The following is an 18,349-nucleotide window of genomic DNA, read 5'->3' as shown; positions in this document are numbered from 1 at the left end:
TAAGAAAAAAAAAGAAAGAGTTAAAAAAATATAATAGAATATATAGGAAGAATAAAGAATGGACAGATGCTAAAACGAGGAATTTTAATAAAAACAATGCATATCATATAACTCGAAAATGATTGTATTAAGTCAAGCAAACCAATAATACATTTACACTGTATATAGAGGATAAATGAAGAAGAAACAATGACAAATATTTAATGTGGACTATGGTGCATGATTTATTAAAAATAAATATTATGCCTTATAATTTATAGTTTATATGGTGAGGTGACACCACCACTCAGACGTGAGCCCCCGAGGACAATCCGTCTGTGCGCCAGCATGCGCGGCGATCCCGCCAAAGAAAAAGGCCGGGATCACTGAATCAGTATATCAACTTCCGACTATTTGACCGGAGCTCTTCCCCCAATTTAGGGGGAGACTTAGGGAAGCATCAACGGCTTAACTTCAGCGCCAGGCCTAACACAACAGCGCCCGGGACTCCGTGTCCGCGCAGGCTTGGGCCACTTCCTAAAGACAATAAAGAGCTCACCCCCTTTACTCTCTTGGCTACGTAGCGGGACGGCAGTGGCGGTGTGGCTTCTTGTGAGTACGTCAGTTTAAATAACGCACGAGAAATAAGACAGTATTAAACTAAAAATAGAAAAATATCACTAAAATAGGAGAAATTACCTATTATTTATATATTAAATTTATAATATGTGGTATGCGCAGATTAGTTTCTTGAACAATACTATGCATACAGAAAGAAAAAACAGACCAATGAATTCTATAAATATAAGATGTTAAATAGACTTGGCTAAACAAAATAAAATATATAGAATATATGGTTTTAGAAAATTCTAAATAGAAATGCGATTTCATGTTCAAATGATTGGTTATTTTGTTCTATAGCATCTCTAAACCATAAAATACTTCAAACTATATAAGAATTTACGATTTATTAAAATGTAAGAACAATATGAAGCAGTTAAGAAAAAAATGTATTACATTTGGACTGATGTTTATAATAAGTATAGAAATTGTAATTTGCGGGGGGTTTAAAGCAGCGTATAAGAAACAATTAAGTACAAAAAATAATCTAAGCACAAGTGGTACACGATTTATGCGGGGTATGTTTAACAATTATAATTCTGTACCATCTAACAATACTAACCAATCTATGCAGACAGATGACCAGCCATTAGATCTATCTAATCCAAATAAAAGGCCCCATGATACAGACAACAATACTCAAAATTCTAACGCTATCAAAAGAGCTCGTTATATGGGTATGAATAATGCAGAGAGCAATGTAGATAATTCAGCAATAGACATAGCTACAGAACCAACAATGGATCTAACATCAGAGCCAGCCCCAGAAATGCCTTTAAAAGAAACTTCAGAACTAACCGCATCCACTACTATTAATCCTCTTAAAGTTGATTCTAACAGTAAGTTGGTTATAACTAGTACATTGTATTTTTGTGCCGCTGAAAATCAATTTATTATACGAAACTATACGAGTTATATAGAAAGTTTTGAAAATGTGTTGTTTTCAAATTACACTGGACAGCTTAAACCCGAAGCAGTAAATCAAAAAACATATATAATAATTGAAAACTGGAAGAGTGAGAATGAAACAGATATTTGGACTATGATTAAAAGTGTGGACATGGATTTTCTTCTACTAAAAAGTGTATTTAAAAATATGCTAAAAACAAGCTTCTCTAATGATTACAGATTGACCAATCCATTATGGTATGATGGATTTATAAATGATCTAGTTAATTATATTAAAAGCCATGGTCAAACGACCACATATCAGTATAAAATTATTACTTCTTTACATATTAATAAAAGAGCAGAAACTCTTGGAAATATTTGGATAAATAAAGAAGTAAATTTATACTGTTGCTGTAGTGGTATAAATAGTCAAATGGTTTTAGAAGGAAACGAAAAGGACATAAAACTTAAAAAAAAGTTGAATGCTATTCTTTTAATGCCAGAGGTATATGAAGACTTCTATAAGATGTCACAGAATATAGTTGATAATTTTGTTAAAGAAATTAAAGCAAAAATAATGAATAGGGATAAAAAAAATAAGCGTACTAATATAATAGACTTTGCAGATAATTTAAAAATTGAACAGCTATCAGATTTAACATGCATTATGAAATATCTTATACACACTGCACAGAAAAATGAAGCATTGGCAAAAGAAGCATACAATGCAATTAAACAAATTAAATTGCAAGGGGATAATCAGAATTTAATAGGCGATTCTAATGCAATAGAAATATATAATTTTGTATGTAATAAAGTTAGTATTTTTTATAAATACCATGGAATGACATATAAATTAACAGCGGCACAGAAACATGCTATTAGAAATAGAACGCGATTGATTCATATAGATAATATGCATGAAATCCGAGTACACAATAAACTGTTAGGGGGTGATAGTTTTAATGCACAACAACTTTTTAGATCTATTGCACAGATAAAAAACATAAATGAAATAGAAAATATTGGCTCTACTCATGCTATTGTCATAGATGATATAAAACACACTGACATATTCACTGAAAATAACATATTACTAAGCATAAAAGACCATTATCATGTGCAATTTGTAGACAATGAGTGGCACACAGTTACAATGGTTCATCTTCCCTACTACACACATAGGCAAAAAAATGGTACAATTGTAAACTATCAGTTTCATACAATTAAAGACATAATAACTCATTTAAAATATACTTTTAATATAAGAGAATCCGGTAAACCAAGAGTCATTAAAACAAATGATAATGATATCTTAGACATAAAAAAAAAAATAGCATTTGTAGAAAAGGGAGAATATATCCATTTAAATACAATAGAATGGATAAAACCTGGTCGTTAATAACCGATGATTCGGATTTAAACAAAACAGTACATACAATAGAAAATGAAAACGGCAACGTAGTATTCTATTACATAAAAGAAGACATCAAAAAAACCGAGTTCTGTTTTGCACAATTTGTGTATTCATCCGAAGTAAAAAGTAATGTTAAAGACGGTAATATGGATAAGAATAACGTATCCCACTTTTTCTTTCTAAGTTTATGGTTTCTGGTGCAGTGCTTGGGCCGTATGACAAGAATAGCATTAATTATAACGTATTTAAATTGGGCGAATATAAAGACTTAGTGCCAATTGACTATACAGAGATTTATACTTCTCCTTCTTTTAATAATAAACCAAGTTCTTCCAGAATACAAATAAATAATTTAAGATCGCCAGTAATTGAAAGACATATGAAAGAAAGTGATCTGAATTATGCTATTAAACACTATTATAGCGACTTCTTTATACGAAATTCAACAGACTTCTATGAGGAGCCCCACTGCTACTACATGAATATTCAATCCGAAATTAATAATGCAACTAGTGGTATAAATATAACTTGGAATACAAGATTCCATGAAAGTGTCTATGAGTATACAACATATAAATTTGACAGCAGAATACGAGATGAAAGAACGCGCATGGGTGTTATTAATCAACCTGCCCATGTTTCTTTCATTGACATGCTACAGCGCAACAATCCTTCTCTTAATACAGCATTATATGGACACTGTTTCTATAAAAGCCGAACTGATATTGACTATAAAACCAGTGCTGTTTTTTGTCTGACTATGAAAGATCTTTTAGAAAGAATGAATGCATATTTAATGGATATAAATACAAAGGATGAAATAATCGTTTCTATCTTGGGCACGGTACTTAATAAAAAGTACTATGATCCAAGATTCATTCTAAAAGACATTTCAAGTGCTATTCAAAATAGCAAACTACAAGAAATTAGACAAAGTGATGAAGGAATTATATCCATAAGAGACAATAACTACAACGGCTGTAAATATGGAATCCACTATGATATTTTAAATACTTTAATTAAAACCTACCTAATCGTGCAATAATTACGTTTAGAACAACTAGAAAACTATCAAAAAAAACTTAAATCCGGCTCTAAACCCGAAAATATTACACTAAGAAAACACTTTAGCTATAACTACTCGTTTATTACATATGCTACCTAATTAGTCTATTTATAATACTACAATATACACATTAGTGCTTGCCCCTACATCACTACTATTCTATAGTAATAACCCAAAATATACTGTTTCTAGTTGATTTGTTAATGGCCTTTTATTTCTGTTTCATAAATAGAAAGCCAATTTAATATATTTATACTAGAATATATTACAGATACATCCCTCTAATTTGAACTTAAACCGAACACACCATATTGCACTAACTCAATAAAAATGGTTCATTTAAGTTTTTTTTGAGATATAATTAGTTATCTGGCAATTCTTAATTGATATATTCTACTAAAATGTGAATATGTTGAGTGTTACGCTTATTAATCAGTGTTTAAATATGTTATTGTATTATGTAATCATTAAATAGTTTTAATTTTAGTAAATGTAAGGCATAAATAATATTTTGTTTTTAATAAATTATGGATAGCTTACAGTAAATATATACGTTTACTATTATTTCTACTTTTCTTAGAAATAAACTCTATTTAATAAAATATTTATAGAAAAAGAGAACACTTTTTTATTCTGCCAAATTGAAATATTTAGTAATAGAACAATTTAACTAATCCACCATACATATAATAACATAAAAACAACCCAAAACTATAAAGATCTCAGACAATACGCAGTAAAAATCCTACTGATTTTTAGCACTGCCAGTATTCTATATAAAATTACATACAAAAACACTTTATCTTGTCTAAAATAACTAATAAAAATAGTCTGGTATAAAACATGAGTAAAATTTGTTTCTATAGTAACATAGGAGACATTGTCTAAATATATACTTTAAATACCAGTTAATCAATAAGGCGTAATTAAAACACTGCCACACATAATATTATAACTCGAAAAAAGCCAGATTAAGAAGTATTATAATGTATTTAATAGGCACCATATGATTAATAACTATCAAAAAATATTTATTGCCAAATAAATACTATTTAATATGATACTATGTTGCACTAAATGTATTATTAAATGTATAAATAAGAAAAGGAAAAAAGAAAAAGAACAATACACACTAAAACCAATAATAGTAATTTATAAAAAATAGCAGATATTATTAACCAATCAACCCATTAAAAAGTAAATAATATAGTAGATATATTTAAGACAGCATTAATAATTAGTGCACTGTGTATTTATAGTACCATGTATGTGCTTGGCCAATAATAGCAATATGATCTAACAGCACAATGCATATACAGCTATTCTTATGAAAAATAATAGAACAGACTATACTACAACCTACTTTTGGTAAAAATTGAAAAGACCAATTAGATAAATAAAAATCTGTATGGTGTGTATCTAATTGGTCTATTGCTAAATAGGGAATAGGTCAATTATATTTAGAATATTCTCTAATTATTTTAAAATAAGTGTAATATAAGCATAATTTATTAAAATAAATATTATTTATGCCCTACATTCTTTATTTCTATGAAAATGTCTAAAAAAGTGCAACTATTGTCCCAAGAAATTACTAGATTTATAGACAGACACCAGGAGGAGTCTTTTCTAATAAAGAAGTTTCCAAAGGAAATAGACAACTTAAGTGAGTTTGAAGAAACAATTGATAGAGACATTCAGAGGCTTCGGTTTTGTGTGCCAAACCCAAATAGACCAGGATCACATGAAATAGATAAAACTAGCACCCCGGTTGTTTATTTAAAAAGGCTTGCAGCCAAGTTATATAGTATAGATGAATACTACCAAGAGATTCTGGATTTTTTAATTCCTATAATATACACAGAAGTATCTGCAAACAAAGATATTGAGTACTCTGTTATTGAAAAGCACTGTATGGTTATTTATGAAAACTTTCTATATATGTATTTAAAAGACAACTATGCGCTAGCACTTAGCTATGAGCTAATACTACGAAAAATGGATGGGTATTATATAACTAAGCCAATTGACTTAGAGGAGATAAAAGGAATATTTGTTGAGCTGTCTCATACAGCACTTTGGTTTTCAAGGATATTTGCCTATGATGATTTGGTATACATATATTCGTACTTACTACAATCAGAGCTGTATACACCATACGTGTTTTTCTTAGCAGCAATTGATATAATTAGGGAAAGAGAAAATGCAAAGCCTATTTTTAATTTAGGAAACCCCTCTGCAATATTAGGAGAAGATAAAATGATGGCTCTAATTTCTAAAAGCAAAAAATTAGATAAAAAAATAGGACACTTCTTTAAAAAAGGAATATCTCCAAGCACAATTACGATGTTTTTAGTATTAGCAGGTATTGGTGTAGGGGCAGCTATAGCTGCCGGAGTATGTATGTCCAAGAACAGATCTAGCAAAGAATAAAACTTATTTAAACAGCATATATTAACACGTATATAAACTATATCACACAGTTATATGCGTTCTATAGTAGAAAAAAGGCAGACATTGGATTATTCGCATAAAATAAAGGTCTATTTATTCACTTACTCTACTCCAAGTACTTATTAGCAATCGAAATATCGATTTTATGTGTATAGTTTGGAACCTGCAGCATTTTCATCTGTACTGGGTTTTCTGGGGTAAATGTAAACAATGAGCCTTCCTCATCTAATACAGCATATCCTTCTTTCATAGACATGCCATCAACAAGTGGCTTGCCAGATAAGCTGGGTATTTCAGCACAGGATATATATCCATCGTTGGTTAGCTTGGATAGGTCTACTAAAAAAAGGCTTTCTGCTTTTAATATAACAACTGTTTCGCCATATGCAAGAATTTTTTTTACTCTGCTTTCACATTCTAGGTTAATATTTGATATGCTTTCAGGAGTATCTACACCAGGGAAGATATCTCCTAAATCTTGGGTTTTATGGGTTATAAGGTCAAAAATAAAGGTTTTCTTAGATTTAAAATTATACAATGAAACATACCAATCATAACCACCAGATACCAAATATTCTCCTGCAATGGCCATGGATATAAGTGGCTTGCTGTGCACTTGGATGAATTTTTGTATTCTATGTGGATATTGGTTTTCTGTAATACGTATTTTGTTATCCTTGTCAGCGGTAATAACCAATCCATCCGTAGCAATAATATCTGTTATCATAGAAATAGATCCAAATAAATGGGTTGGTATGCTTTCAGATGGGTTTTTAGATAGATTCTCTAGACTTTCTAGCCTATACACAGAGCCAGACTTATCTGCAATGTACATAGACCCATTGTCAACTGTGATCTTCGTTGGTATTTTGTGTGTTTTTCCAATAACATCAACTGTGTTGTTGTGTATTTCAAGTATATCTTTGTTTTCTGTTATTACATACTTATCATACACCAATACTCCTCTGCTTTGCAGTTGTATTTGACTGTGCTCTCCGTTCTTGTATATATTTAATACTTTCTCATTTAGAATAATTATACTAGAATTGGTGTATGTTATTGTAGAAAGCATGGTATACAAAAAAATTAAGAATAAATTATTTCTGTCAGTACTTCTATAACACTACAGAATATATATTTACTCCTGTTTTATAGTGATGGGCTTTCTATACACTAAGAAATAAAATACTATAATATACATGTTTCTATAACAACACTCCAGCCCATGTAGATACTTAATATATTATACAACTGCTATTTTTAGCAATAAAAGACGATAAATATAATAAAAATGTTATTTACGGAGTATAAAAAGACCTAAATGGAACAAATATATTTCGGGTTATATATTAAACCCGAAAACCCGTCTGAGAATATTATAATTCATAAATACATAATTTATTAATAATTTATGCTCTCAGGGGATATTAAAGAACTAGTAGTCTCCTCTGTTTTAGAGTCGTCTTCTACATCTTCTTGTTTCTTATATATTCTATTGTATATTCTATAGGTGCTTTCTAGCTTTCTATTAAGTGACTTATTCAGAACTTTTAGATTATTAATTGCTCCAATTCTTTCTGATTCCATTTCCTTTAATATCTTTATCTCTTCATTTTTTTCCATTATTTCCATTTCCAACTTGTTATTTATCAGCTCAATTTCTTCCTTTTCTGTTTTGTAGTTTCTTGCTTCTTCTTTTAGTAATGTTTCTGTTTTTACTTTGCTTTTTATATCCTCAAAGTTTCTTTTGATTATGTCATTCGCCTTTCTTAAGTCATCCTCCAGCACCTGCTTCTCTTTTTTTATTCTCTCAATTTCTGATGAGTATTCCGCGCTTTCTTTTTTTATTCTGATCAATTGTGTATCTAAATCGTGTGCCTCTCGTTTTATTTGATAATTATCCTTTTCTCTTTTTTCAATTTCTTCTCTATACTTGCCCATAAGCTCTTCATTTGTCTTTCTTGAAGAGGATAATTCTTCCTTTAAAATACTGTTTTCTCGTTCTAAGGAACTTGTTTTCCTGTTTAATTTGCTAAGTATATCAGATATGTACAATTTATACTCTGCCTGTGTCAGGTTCTTTAATGGCAGTTCTAAATGCAGGATATTTCTAAATGTATTCCTTTCTATTATCTTTAGAGTACTTCCTATTTCTATAAATAGCTCATTTCTCTGCACTCTTTTTAGCAGTTCACTAAGTATCACTATGAATGAAGAATAGTCCACACGAATACTTTGTGTTTCTTTAATTGTATAATATTCTGATTCATTAAGTTTAGAAAGTATGATAGTAAATGTGTCTTGGTTATACATCTTTAATTCGAATGAGTCCGTCTTTTTATGCAGCTCACAATTATATTCTGCTGTGCATGCATTGGTAAGCACAGAGAGTACTCCAAAGAATAAAACTTCACTCATAAATAAATATTTTTGGGCAGTGTTAATATGCATGCTGTGACTATAGTGGATTTAAGTAAAAAAGAGGTAGAGATAAAGAAGAAAGAGGTGAAAAAGAAAAGAAGAATAGTGGACGTGTATGACATAACAGACCCATTCTACCAAGAAGACGAGGAAGTGACTACATTTGAGTGCAGGTATGAGAACTTCTTCTGTTTATCAGGAGATGCTCCAGCTGAGAAAAAGAAAGAAGCAGAGGGCGAGTCCGAAGAAAAGACAAAAAAAGACAAAAAAGAAACTGCCCGAGAAAGATATGCTAAGCAGAAACAGGATAGGTTAGAAGAATATTCGGAAGTACCAAGCGATCAGAAGGCAAAGGCGCTAAAAGAACTAGCAGTACTTGAATTGCTGACTGCGCAAGAACCAGCTGCCAAAGATTTAGTAGATGCAATTATGGGGCTATACCCAAATGAAAACAAAGAAGAGATAAAAAACATTATAGAAAAGGTGCTTAGCAAAGAAGGTATGGAGGGAATATTTGCTGAAGCAGAAAAAACAAAGAAAGAGCTATCGAATGAAATCCAGCCAGAAATATTAAAGAGAGTCAAAAAGAACGAAGTGACTGATGCACAAGAAATTCAATTTGACAATGAACTTCTTGATCTGTTAGTTAGGTATACGGATGTGGAGTACTTAATATTTTACATAAAGCTATTTATATCTGGCAAGAAGAGAATATTGGAGCATAAGGTTAAAAAGAACGCGGTTATAGCGCTGCAAGAACTATTCCCAGCAGAATGTAGATCTTCATCACTAGGAAAGAAAATAGCAATGCATGTAATTAGAAAGAAAAAGCCAGACCAGGCAAAAGAGTCGTACTCTGAAGGAAATGCGGATGTTCACAGTAATACTGAAGAAGAGGCGCTTCCTAAGCAAACAGAAGCTCCAGAAAATACAAATAAAACAGATGAACCCGTGGCATTGAAAAAACCAGGGCCTATTAAAAGCACAGACGATGCTGAGATATTAAAAGAAGAAAAATTAGACTCCTCTGTGGTATTATCCGAAAATCAAGAGAAAGACTTGCCCAAAGAAGAAAATATTACAGAATCTGATCTAAATACTAAAGAGCCAGAACCAAACACTGATATAAAAAAAGACAATATAGACAAATTTGACGAGGGCACGATTAACCCAAGCAAGCTAATAGATGTTGTAAAAAAACCGGTAGAGAAGAAAGGGAGGCAGGCAAAAACAAGAAAGGCCGCTAATTTAAAGGTTAATTCATCTGGAAAGAGAAAGCCGCCTGCATTGGAACCCGCAGCACAAGAGGCTGAGCCATCACCTTTAAGTATTTCAGAGAATACCTCTGCGCCAGCGCCATCTGCTGAAATAGACAGCACAATAGACTTATCGAATAAAAAAACTTCCAAAAGACAAATTACCAGAAATATTTCAAAGCCAAGAAAAGGAAGAGTAGTGAAAGAAAAGGCGGCACCTGCTAGAGCTTCTAAGAGACAAAAGAAAAATCTTCTGCCAGAGTCTGTAGACATAGATACCTTGCATGAAGATGATTCTACAGGTCAAAAAGATGCAAAAAAAATCAAAAAAAAATCAAAAAGAGTCAAAAGATACTGATAATAATTCTGAAGAATTTGTTTCGTCTGACATGGATACGATAGTTGTGTAATGTTGTGTATATTTAGGGCATGGGAATGGCAAGCGTTTAAATATAATAAATATAATTTGAATTTTCTAATAAAATGTATATTAGAGGCAGTAAATCTATTAACTTTCAATTGTATCTTGATATTTGTATAATAAATGCAAATACCACCAATTTTATATAATTTATAGGACACCAGTGAAAATAATGATATGATGTGTCTATATAAATATTATTTTATATATGCGTATGGTAATCTATTTATAAACACATAATAATACATTCTATTAAATACTCAATAATAGACAAATATATTAATAGTTAACATAATATACGGTTAAATAACTAATTATAAGAAATGTAAACTGTATTAACCCAAAAAGCAGACTGTGATAATTACAGAAAGCTCTATTTAATTCAGTAAAAATAAAGTTTATTAAAAAAAGAGGTAAAAAAAGAGGTAAAAAAAGACAATTCCGCCAAAGGAGAAAAAAGCTGTTAGAATGCAGAGGATTAATTATATTATAGAGAATACTGCATAGATAGAATTAATCATATATAATGCGGCCTTATTGATAAATTCTATTTTTAAGCATGATGGGTATGCAGGATTTAATGCATCTATTCTAATAAAATTACGGTGGCTTATGAAGTGTATGAGACAAGTGTATGGTGCTTGCCATCCACCCAACTGGAATTTCTTAAACCTTATATTAATAAACTGTTTTTTATTAAACAAAGACTATGGTACTATGGTATTTATAAATTTTATTTTGAAATATAACAAAATGTATCGAAATAATACAGAGAGAAGAAAGCAACGCCCAAATAGTATTTTTATGGAGACTATTGAAGTAATAGAAGAGAACTTAGAAAGTTTTGATACGCTTGAAACGCCAATTTCCGCCGAATATATTAAATTTAAATTTGATATAGGGAATTTAAATAATAGGTTGAAGAAGCTAGTAATCCAAATACGAGATTACGTTCCAAATTCTATTTCTGTGCATGAGTATTTTTATGGAATTCTTCATACGCTTATATCAGATTCTGTGACAGTTGAGGTTACCTCAGATGTAGAGGAGAAGCACAAAGAGCATATTTTAGCAATTTTTAGAACTATGCTAGAAGCGGATATTATACTAAAGACTGTAAAAAGCAAAAGCTCGCTTTATAAAAAAAATAATAACTCTCAAATATGTAACAATGAGTATGTGAATATAATTATATCAGCATATAATGATTTAAAATGCGAAAATCTAATAATGGATACAGCAAAAAAGGTTAATGGATTTTATCATAATATTAAACAACTACATCATATAGACACAGACAACTATTTAAAATATATTAATATGAAGAACGCGCATTCTATCATGTACAATTTATATTTTTGTCCCACGTACATAGCCAACTTAAAGCTGTTAAAAGGGCTTTACTTCAAAAATCGTAGAATGTCAAGAAAAGAAAAGGAACCATATAAACTAGAAAAGCTATTCTTAATGCGACCAGACGGTGAGTATAATTTAGACTATATACTGAATCTACTTGTCAAAAATAGAAATAATATTAACAGGCACTATTCAAGCAAGCTAATAAATAGTACAATAAAGACATTCTTAGAAGAGGACAAAAGACTTCTAATGACGTTATTAGAAAATTGGGATTTTTTATCAAACTTTTTATGCTCATTGTATAAAATAATTGATAAAAGAGAAAATAGTTTTATTATTAATGATATATGCAAGTTAGAAAAATATAGTCTACTCAAAATACTTTCACCAATGTCTATTATAAACTATAATGAATACTCTGCAAGTATAGATGAAATGGTGTCTAACGGATTGGAGTTGAGTGATGAAAAATCAAAAGGAAAAAATAACTATATCACAAATACAATACTAAGATTAAAAAATCTTATAAAATTACCGCCAACTGTGGTTAAGATGAGAAATAAAAAAGAAACTGCTATAAAAACCATAAAGAAAAAGGAAAGCAGGTTTTCAAAACTAGTTCCATTTTTTAGTATGTTTGGATTAACATCTGTTGCTGCTTTTACAATCAATAGTGTAGCAGAAAATAGTTAACAAATAAAATATTCTCTATAGGCACAGCCTATTATTGCTATATATTGTTGCCAGAGAGCACAAATATTAAGAATTTAAATAAAATTTATCTTTAGTTTAAGTCATTGGAAGTATTACACAGAAATTACTAATTTAAAATGCTTTCTTTCTAAGCCCAAAATAAATGCACTTCCTAGTATAAAATTACTAATTTTTAAGAAGTTAGTAGAATAAATGGCAAATTTCCAGTATATTTAGAAGAACCCCAGAGATTAATATAGAATATTCGATGTATAATTTTCATCGAATTTGTGTATAATATAGCACATAAATCATATATTGGCAACCAGTATTTTTATATTAATATACAAGATTACAGTATTTATATAATTACATCCAGGCCTGTGCAAGAAATACCCTGTACTATAGATTAGTGCAAGATCTGTACTGTATTTCGATTTAAGCTGTATTTGTATAAAATCCTTCTTAAACTTTCTTCAAAGTATATATAGAATGCTTCATAAATATACATTTTAGAATTGACTCTATATTAATTAAGTTATACAGTTTTAATAAATTAATGTTCTCTATGGTTTTTCTTCTTAGCAAAGCACCTAAAAACTTATTTTCCGCTGTATTATATACTAATTTTAATAAATGCCCGATTATGCTATTTTTCTTTCATAATATCTATGCATTATATGTATACTCTTTTTTCACTATTTGATAAAATGACTCCATTCTCTCTATCATAAAGTAATAGAAGGAATCTTTATGTCGAATCATATACACTTTTTTTATATTTTGTATAACTGCATATAGTTTCTGGCGAATTTGCGCGGCGTGCTTCATATGCTCTTCTTTACACATTACATGCATATTTCCAGATAGCAGTTCTTCATTGAGTTTTTCAATTGGAGTTTTTATTAAGCTATAAAATAGCGCATATTTAGAACTGACCTGCCTCCACTGAAAGAACAAAGCAATTAAGCCAATTCTTATGTTTAAAGGAATTTTTTCTTCAATAGATAATAAGTTATCGTCTGCAAATACTTCTAACATATATGGTTTAAGTGCCAATAATGTTACTATTATTTCTTCTATCCTATACAAATTGTTTCTATCCTTCTTAAAAAGGTCTAAACATTCAACTCTTTCTACACTACCTCCTGCCAACAAAACATTCTTCTGCAGGTGCTCAGCGATCACACTTAAGTTAGACAATAGCATACGAGAAAGTATCCGATTGCCGAAATATCTTGGAATAGACAGGCACATATAGTTTAATATGTATGCAGATGGCCTCACCATAGGCAGGCTATGAACCAAAGAAGTCCATGCATTTATTTTTAGCTCCATTTGACTGATAATATTTGGTGCCATTATTTTGTTTATAGACTCAGTTATTATGGGTAAAATATTTTTTGACTCCATTACATTCGGGCTATATACTTTCATAAGAATAGAATCAATTAATCTACTCTTATGAAATAAGTATTCATCTAATATAAGGCTATATATTAATCGAATTGCAGATAAGTTCTTACTTAGTATGGGTGTGTTTTCTTCTACCAGTGTAACCCGAATATTATTGAATATCACACTTGCCGTGTGGATAAATAGCCAAACATACCGTTTTTCTATGTTTTCGTTATCCATATATTGTATTTTTAGTTTTTTTGCATCTTTATATACTCCATCCGTATACAAGTATATTCTAACTGGCGGTACATGCATTGAACTATAAGTAGAAACGTACTGTTTGAAGAGAGTTTTTTTTTCTTTAAGACAGGAACTGTTAATGTCTTCTATTCCTAGAATTTCTTTGTGAAGGGTTCCTGTCCCAAAAACTTCCCAGTGTTTCTGAAGGCTATTGCTTATCTTCATTTAAGTTTAAGTTTTATAAAATTATTTATACTTTTATATAGGCTTTAAATTGTCAGCCATATCAGAATACTTATTAAACTATTTATTATAGCATGCATTGCATATAATGAAATGTTTTATATAACCGAAAACTCTCTTTAATAATTAAAGTAGCATCAAGTAGATTTCATTTAAAACTATATAAAAAGAAGAAATTTCATAAAGTGGTCTATTTTTATTATCTGTAAAGGACAAAACTATTTATTTAATAAATACATGTTATCTTTACTTTATCTCTAAATTCTAAATGTATTCCCAGTTAATTCTGCTGAGAAAACAAACTCATTAGGTGAATGCTCATAGCCATAAAACCGCACGTTGCGACAAATGACATAGCAGCTATGCCTACTCCAGCCAATGGCGAAATATATTCTATACCATTATTAATTAATTTGTTACTGCTGTTCTGCCCCTCTATAAAAGATGGCATAAGAGAAGTCTTTATAAGACCTTTCAAACTATCCATTTTACTTTTAATGTAATCTATCTGGCTGTCTGGGTATGATTTAAATTCTTCTAAAACTGCATTCGAAATTTCTATGACTCGTTCATAGTATCTTTCTAGATCCTGCGGATATTTAGAAATTTTTTCTTGCGTATTATACTCTTCTGTAATCAAAAATTCGTCTTCAAGCTCACTTACCCGTGTGCCTATCGCCTTGTATAATTTGTAATAGAAGTTGCTTATGTCATACCAGTCTTTCTTTAATTTAATTAGATGCGCTCTTTCTGTTTCATCTAAAGGTAGCTTTGGAGTCTCTAACATGCTATGGTTTCTATATTTAACTGCATTTATCCGGTTATTTAGTAGATTGTCAATTGCACAATCTATATTATACTTACCCTTTGCATTCTTTGCAAAAAGATCTATTTGCTTGGTAGATTCTGGCTTCTTATTCTTCTGTGAATCTTTTTTTGCAAAAAAGGATATAGTTACATAGGGCTTTGGCTTTACACTGTCTTTTATTCTATTGCAATAGTCTGTAATCGCATGAAGGTCACAATAAAGCCTTTTATTATCCACTCTGTCTAGGAAAAGTTTTTCTGCATATTGCCTGTATATATATGGAATATACTTTTCTGGCAAAGTTGTCTTTGATTTTAGTATCTTCTCATATAAGTGGGTTATTTCCGTTTCTATGTTTTTTATATACCCGCCATTAATCAGAGAAATTGCTGCACTATATAATTTCTCTTTTATGTATTGGGTGCCTTCGTTTTTATGGCTTTCTATATCATCTAATTCTTTGGATATATGCGAAATTGCCGATTTAAACCTTTGTGTAAAAAAGCATTTAATGTGCTGAACCATAAATAAAGTACATTTTTTGTTTATCTTTGCTAAACCATGCATTTTATTATGCATATCTATAAATATCGCGGTGTGTAATATTAAAAACATTGTGCTGTGCTGTGTTTCTAATAGCAGTTCCTGCTCCAGTATGTCTACAAGTACGTTTATATTTGATTTTATATGTTCTGTATTAAAATTCACGCAACCCCATGACATTTTAATTTTGGGGGTCTGTATTTCTAGATTATTAATGCTAGTATAACCTGTTTGTTTGCTGGCAGATCTATCTGGAGTATGTTTTTGTTTTTGTGACTCTTTTATGCTTATGGGACTTGCTATTGCGCCTTCTATATTTAATATGTCTTTTTCTTTCATTATAGGATAATTTTTTTTCTTTCAAGAGGAAATTTAAATTTATTATGCAGCAAAAAATCATATTTAACAGTAAATATTCTAAATAGCAAATGACTTTAGATAAAATTTTCGACTTCAGATAAAATTTTCTATATACAGCATGCTCCGAAATTGTATTGTAAATAATTGGTGTAATTATATATAACATATTATGAAAGTCTTAAGATGGGCAGTAACTGTTTTTATATGTTAACTGTATATAAAACCTGAATGTGTATATATATTTTTATAGATAACTCAATGAACAGTGTATTTTGTTCGTAATTAATGCAGTTAATGGCGCAGGGGTGTTCCATAATCATTGTATTGTTGATTTTTTATGTTATGTAAAGCAATTTTTAAAAAGGAAGAAAATCATTAAATAGTTAACTGTTTTTATAATTATTTTCCTGTTAAAGGTATTTATAGTAAAAAGTTTTATACCTGCAATGAATATTGAAAAAGTAGAAATTAGTACTAACTGTGAAAGCATACAGAATAAAACAGAAACAAAAGCAACAACACCGCCGCCAAAACCGCCCAGACATGGCATAAAAATCAGTGATATATTGGCACCAGAGAGAAAGCTCATTAAATTTGCATTTGATAAAGAAGGCCTACTAAATGAAGTAGAAAGCTTAGAACAGGAAGTCGAGAAGGCCAAGGATGGGTCTACTTGTTATTATGATCGGCTGTTTGGTTTATTACATACAATAATATCTAAGCATGTAACAATAAATATATCTCTACATATGAACAATGAGCACATTGAAATAATGAAGAGTATATCCAGCCGTATTTTGGAAGAGATGGTAAAGAGTCTGCATTTTAGCAACAGCTCTCTAATTTACAAGAAAAATAAGCAGCATCCAGTAAGCACATCAGCGCTTATGGATATTGTCAAAAGAAGCGTTGTTTCATTTGCTGACTCTGATCTGCTTAATCGGGCCGAGCTAAGAGCGAATGCATGGTATAAACAAATGCTAAACTATAAAATACCAGATTTTACAGCTTATCTTACATATGTTAACAAAATTCTTAATGAAAAAATGCTAGCCGATGACATTTTTAACTACACTCTATACAGCGACATAAAGGCCTTTGTAGATGGGCTAGAGCTAAATTCCAATGGCCATCTTCCATTTAAAAGAACCTCTTCAAATGATATACTAAACAAGTCTCTATTTGGAGTATACAATATTGATAAAGCAGTTCAGATTATTATGAAGAATAGACATATTCTTAGAACATACTTTATCGACAAAAATGTGCAGAAGGAAAATCCACTGGATGATAGTGACATTCATTTAATCGCCCTATTCTTTTCGCAATATGAAGTGGCAAGGAAAGCCATCTCCCACGCACACAGCTTTATTGATGTAAATTCGCAGTACGTAGACATAGACAACCTTACATCCTCTTCTAAAAAAAACGAAAAGCGTGTAGTGTATTTTAATCCAAGATCTGTAAACAGCAACAATTGTGTTAGTAAGGATGTATTAAAGCAGGGAATGAAGCATAGGGCCTGGTCTGCAGAGTGTATAAGCTACATCCAAAATAGAATACTAAAATTCAAAGATCTTATAAATAAGAGCTATGATCCTAGCCAAGATGCAAGTAAATTAGCAGAAAATTCTAGAAGAGTCCATCTTGATGCAAATAGATTTTCCATGCCTATTATTTCTAGATCAACTCCACATACACAGGAATTAAATATTGTTTGCAACGAAAGTATGTGCAACCCCAGAGATGCAAACACCAGTTCTTCACACAGAAGAAGCATATTATATAGAATATCTCACTCTAAGCCTGCTTCTAGATGTACCCACGCAGCTGGTGTTGTAATGGGCGCATTAGGTGGATTTTTTTTAATCAGAGCAAGTTTTAATGAGATTATTTAATTTATACACTATAATAGATAAATAAATCTTCATTGCAATTTTATAGGTGTTTTTCTATTTCTATCTATATACACATCTGTATTATGTGTGTTATATGGTTTCAGTTGTCTCTTGTTTTTTTTCTTTAGCTTATTTTTATAATTTGGTTTTTTAAGTAGTACATAGAAAATACGCTTTGTCTTATTCATAAATACACGTTCATTTTTTTACATAAAATAAATTTATGCACAACCAAGCACTTAAAACAAATGTAAACACAGACAATAAAATACTAAAAA

General features: G+C 30.5%; 11 protein-coding genes across 11 annotated transcripts; 6 read left to right on the top strand and 5 right to left on the bottom strand.

Moving 5' to 3' along the window:
- Positions 1-967: 967 nt before the first annotated feature.
- Positions 968-3,066, top strand: NEPG_00835 (uncharacterized protein; the record flags this gene model as incomplete). The annotated part of the gene is made up of 1 exon (XM_013203210.1): positions 968-3,066. One exon carries the CDS (start codon positions 968-970, stop codon positions 2,891-2,893), a length of 1,926 nt encoding a protein of 641 aa, XP_013058664.1. The 3' UTR covers positions 2,894-3,066.
- A 1-nt stretch (position 3,067) lies between these two features.
- On the top strand, positions 3,068-4,290 carry NEPG_00834 (uncharacterized protein). Its single transcript, XM_013203209.1, has one exon. The coding sequence runs from the start codon at positions 3,096-3,098 to the stop codon at positions 3,951-3,953; it is 858 nt and encodes a 285-aa protein (XP_013058663.1). The 5' UTR covers positions 3,068-3,095; the 3' UTR covers positions 3,954-4,290.
- A 1,235-nt stretch (positions 4,291-5,525) lies between these two features.
- Positions 5,526-6,505, top strand: NEPG_00833 (uncharacterized protein; the record flags this gene model as incomplete). Its single annotated transcript, XM_013203208.1, has 1 exon — positions 5,526-6,505. The coding sequence occupies one exon, from the start codon at positions 5,526-5,528 to the stop codon at positions 6,405-6,407; it is 882 nt and encodes a 293-aa protein (XP_013058662.1). The 3' UTR covers positions 6,408-6,505.
- A 13-nt stretch (positions 6,506-6,518) lies between these two features.
- Positions 6,519-7,500, bottom strand: NEPG_00832 (uncharacterized protein; the record flags this gene model as incomplete). The annotated part of the gene is made up of 1 exon (XM_013203207.1): positions 6,519-7,500. One exon carries the CDS (start codon positions 7,498-7,500, stop codon positions 6,535-6,537), a length of 966 nt encoding a protein of 321 aa, XP_013058661.1. The 3' UTR covers positions 6,519-6,534.
- A 329-nt stretch (positions 7,501-7,829) lies between these two features.
- On the bottom strand, positions 7,830-8,846 carry NEPG_00831 (uncharacterized protein; the record flags this gene model as incomplete). The annotated part of the gene is made up of 1 exon (XM_013203206.1): positions 7,830-8,846. One exon carries the CDS (start codon positions 8,844-8,846, stop codon positions 7,830-7,832), a length of 1,017 nt encoding a protein of 338 aa, XP_013058660.1.
- A 27-nt stretch (positions 8,847-8,873) lies between these two features.
- Positions 8,874-10,544, top strand: NEPG_00830 (uncharacterized protein; the record flags this gene model as incomplete). The annotated part of the gene is made up of 1 exon (XM_013203205.1): positions 8,874-10,544. The coding sequence occupies one exon, from the start codon at positions 8,874-8,876 to the stop codon at positions 10,461-10,463; it is 1,590 nt and encodes a 529-aa protein (XP_013058659.1). The 3' UTR covers positions 10,464-10,544.
- Positions 10,545-11,138: 594 nt separating this feature from the next.
- NEPG_00829 (uncharacterized protein) lies at positions 11,139-12,631 on the top strand (the record flags this gene model as incomplete). The annotated part of the gene is made up of 1 exon (XM_013203204.1): positions 11,139-12,631. One exon carries the CDS (start codon positions 11,139-11,141, stop codon positions 12,576-12,578), a length of 1,440 nt encoding a protein of 479 aa, XP_013058658.1. The 3' UTR covers positions 12,579-12,631.
- Positions 12,632-13,247: 616 nt separating this feature from the next.
- Positions 13,248-14,444, bottom strand: NEPG_00828 (uncharacterized protein; the record flags this gene model as incomplete). Its single annotated transcript, XM_013203203.1, has 1 exon — positions 13,248-14,444. One exon carries the CDS (start codon positions 14,442-14,444, stop codon positions 13,248-13,250), a length of 1,197 nt encoding a protein of 398 aa, XP_013058657.1.
- A 206-nt stretch (positions 14,445-14,650) lies between these two features.
- On the bottom strand, positions 14,651-16,152 carry NEPG_00827 (uncharacterized protein; the record flags this gene model as incomplete). The annotated part of the gene is made up of 1 exon (XM_013203202.1): positions 14,651-16,152. The coding sequence occupies one exon, from the start codon at positions 16,150-16,152 to the stop codon at positions 14,743-14,745; it is 1,410 nt and encodes a 469-aa protein (XP_013058656.1). The 3' UTR covers positions 14,651-14,742.
- A 467-nt stretch (positions 16,153-16,619) lies between these two features.
- NEPG_00826 (uncharacterized protein) lies at positions 16,620-18,078 on the top strand (the record flags this gene model as incomplete). Its single annotated transcript, XM_013203201.1, has 1 exon — positions 16,620-18,078. The coding sequence occupies one exon, from the start codon at positions 16,620-16,622 to the stop codon at positions 18,069-18,071; it is 1,452 nt and encodes a 483-aa protein (XP_013058655.1). The 3' UTR covers positions 18,072-18,078.
- A 22-nt stretch (positions 18,079-18,100) lies between these two features.
- NEPG_00825 (uncharacterized protein) lies at positions 18,101-18,259 on the bottom strand (the record flags this gene model as incomplete). The annotated part of the gene is made up of 1 exon (XM_013203200.1): positions 18,101-18,259. One exon carries the CDS (start codon positions 18,257-18,259, stop codon positions 18,101-18,103), a length of 159 nt encoding a protein of 52 aa, XP_013058654.1.
- Positions 18,260-18,349: the final 90 nt, after the last annotated feature.

The sequence above is a fragment of the Nematocida parisii genome, assembly GCF_000250985.1.
Source record: "Nematocida parisii ERTm1 unplaced genomic scaffold supercont1.2, whole genome shotgun sequence".
NCBI classification, from domain to species: Eukaryota; Fungi; Microsporidia; genus Nematocida; species Nematocida parisii.
Note: the sequence above shows the minus strand (reverse complement) of the source record. Positions and strands in the feature narration are given on the sequence as shown.

Coding starts and splice junctions, on each gene's coding strand:
- NEPG_00834 (XM_013203209.1), top strand. CDS start 3,096: ATGGTTTCTGGTGCAGTGCTTGGGCCGTATGACAAGAATAGCATTAAT.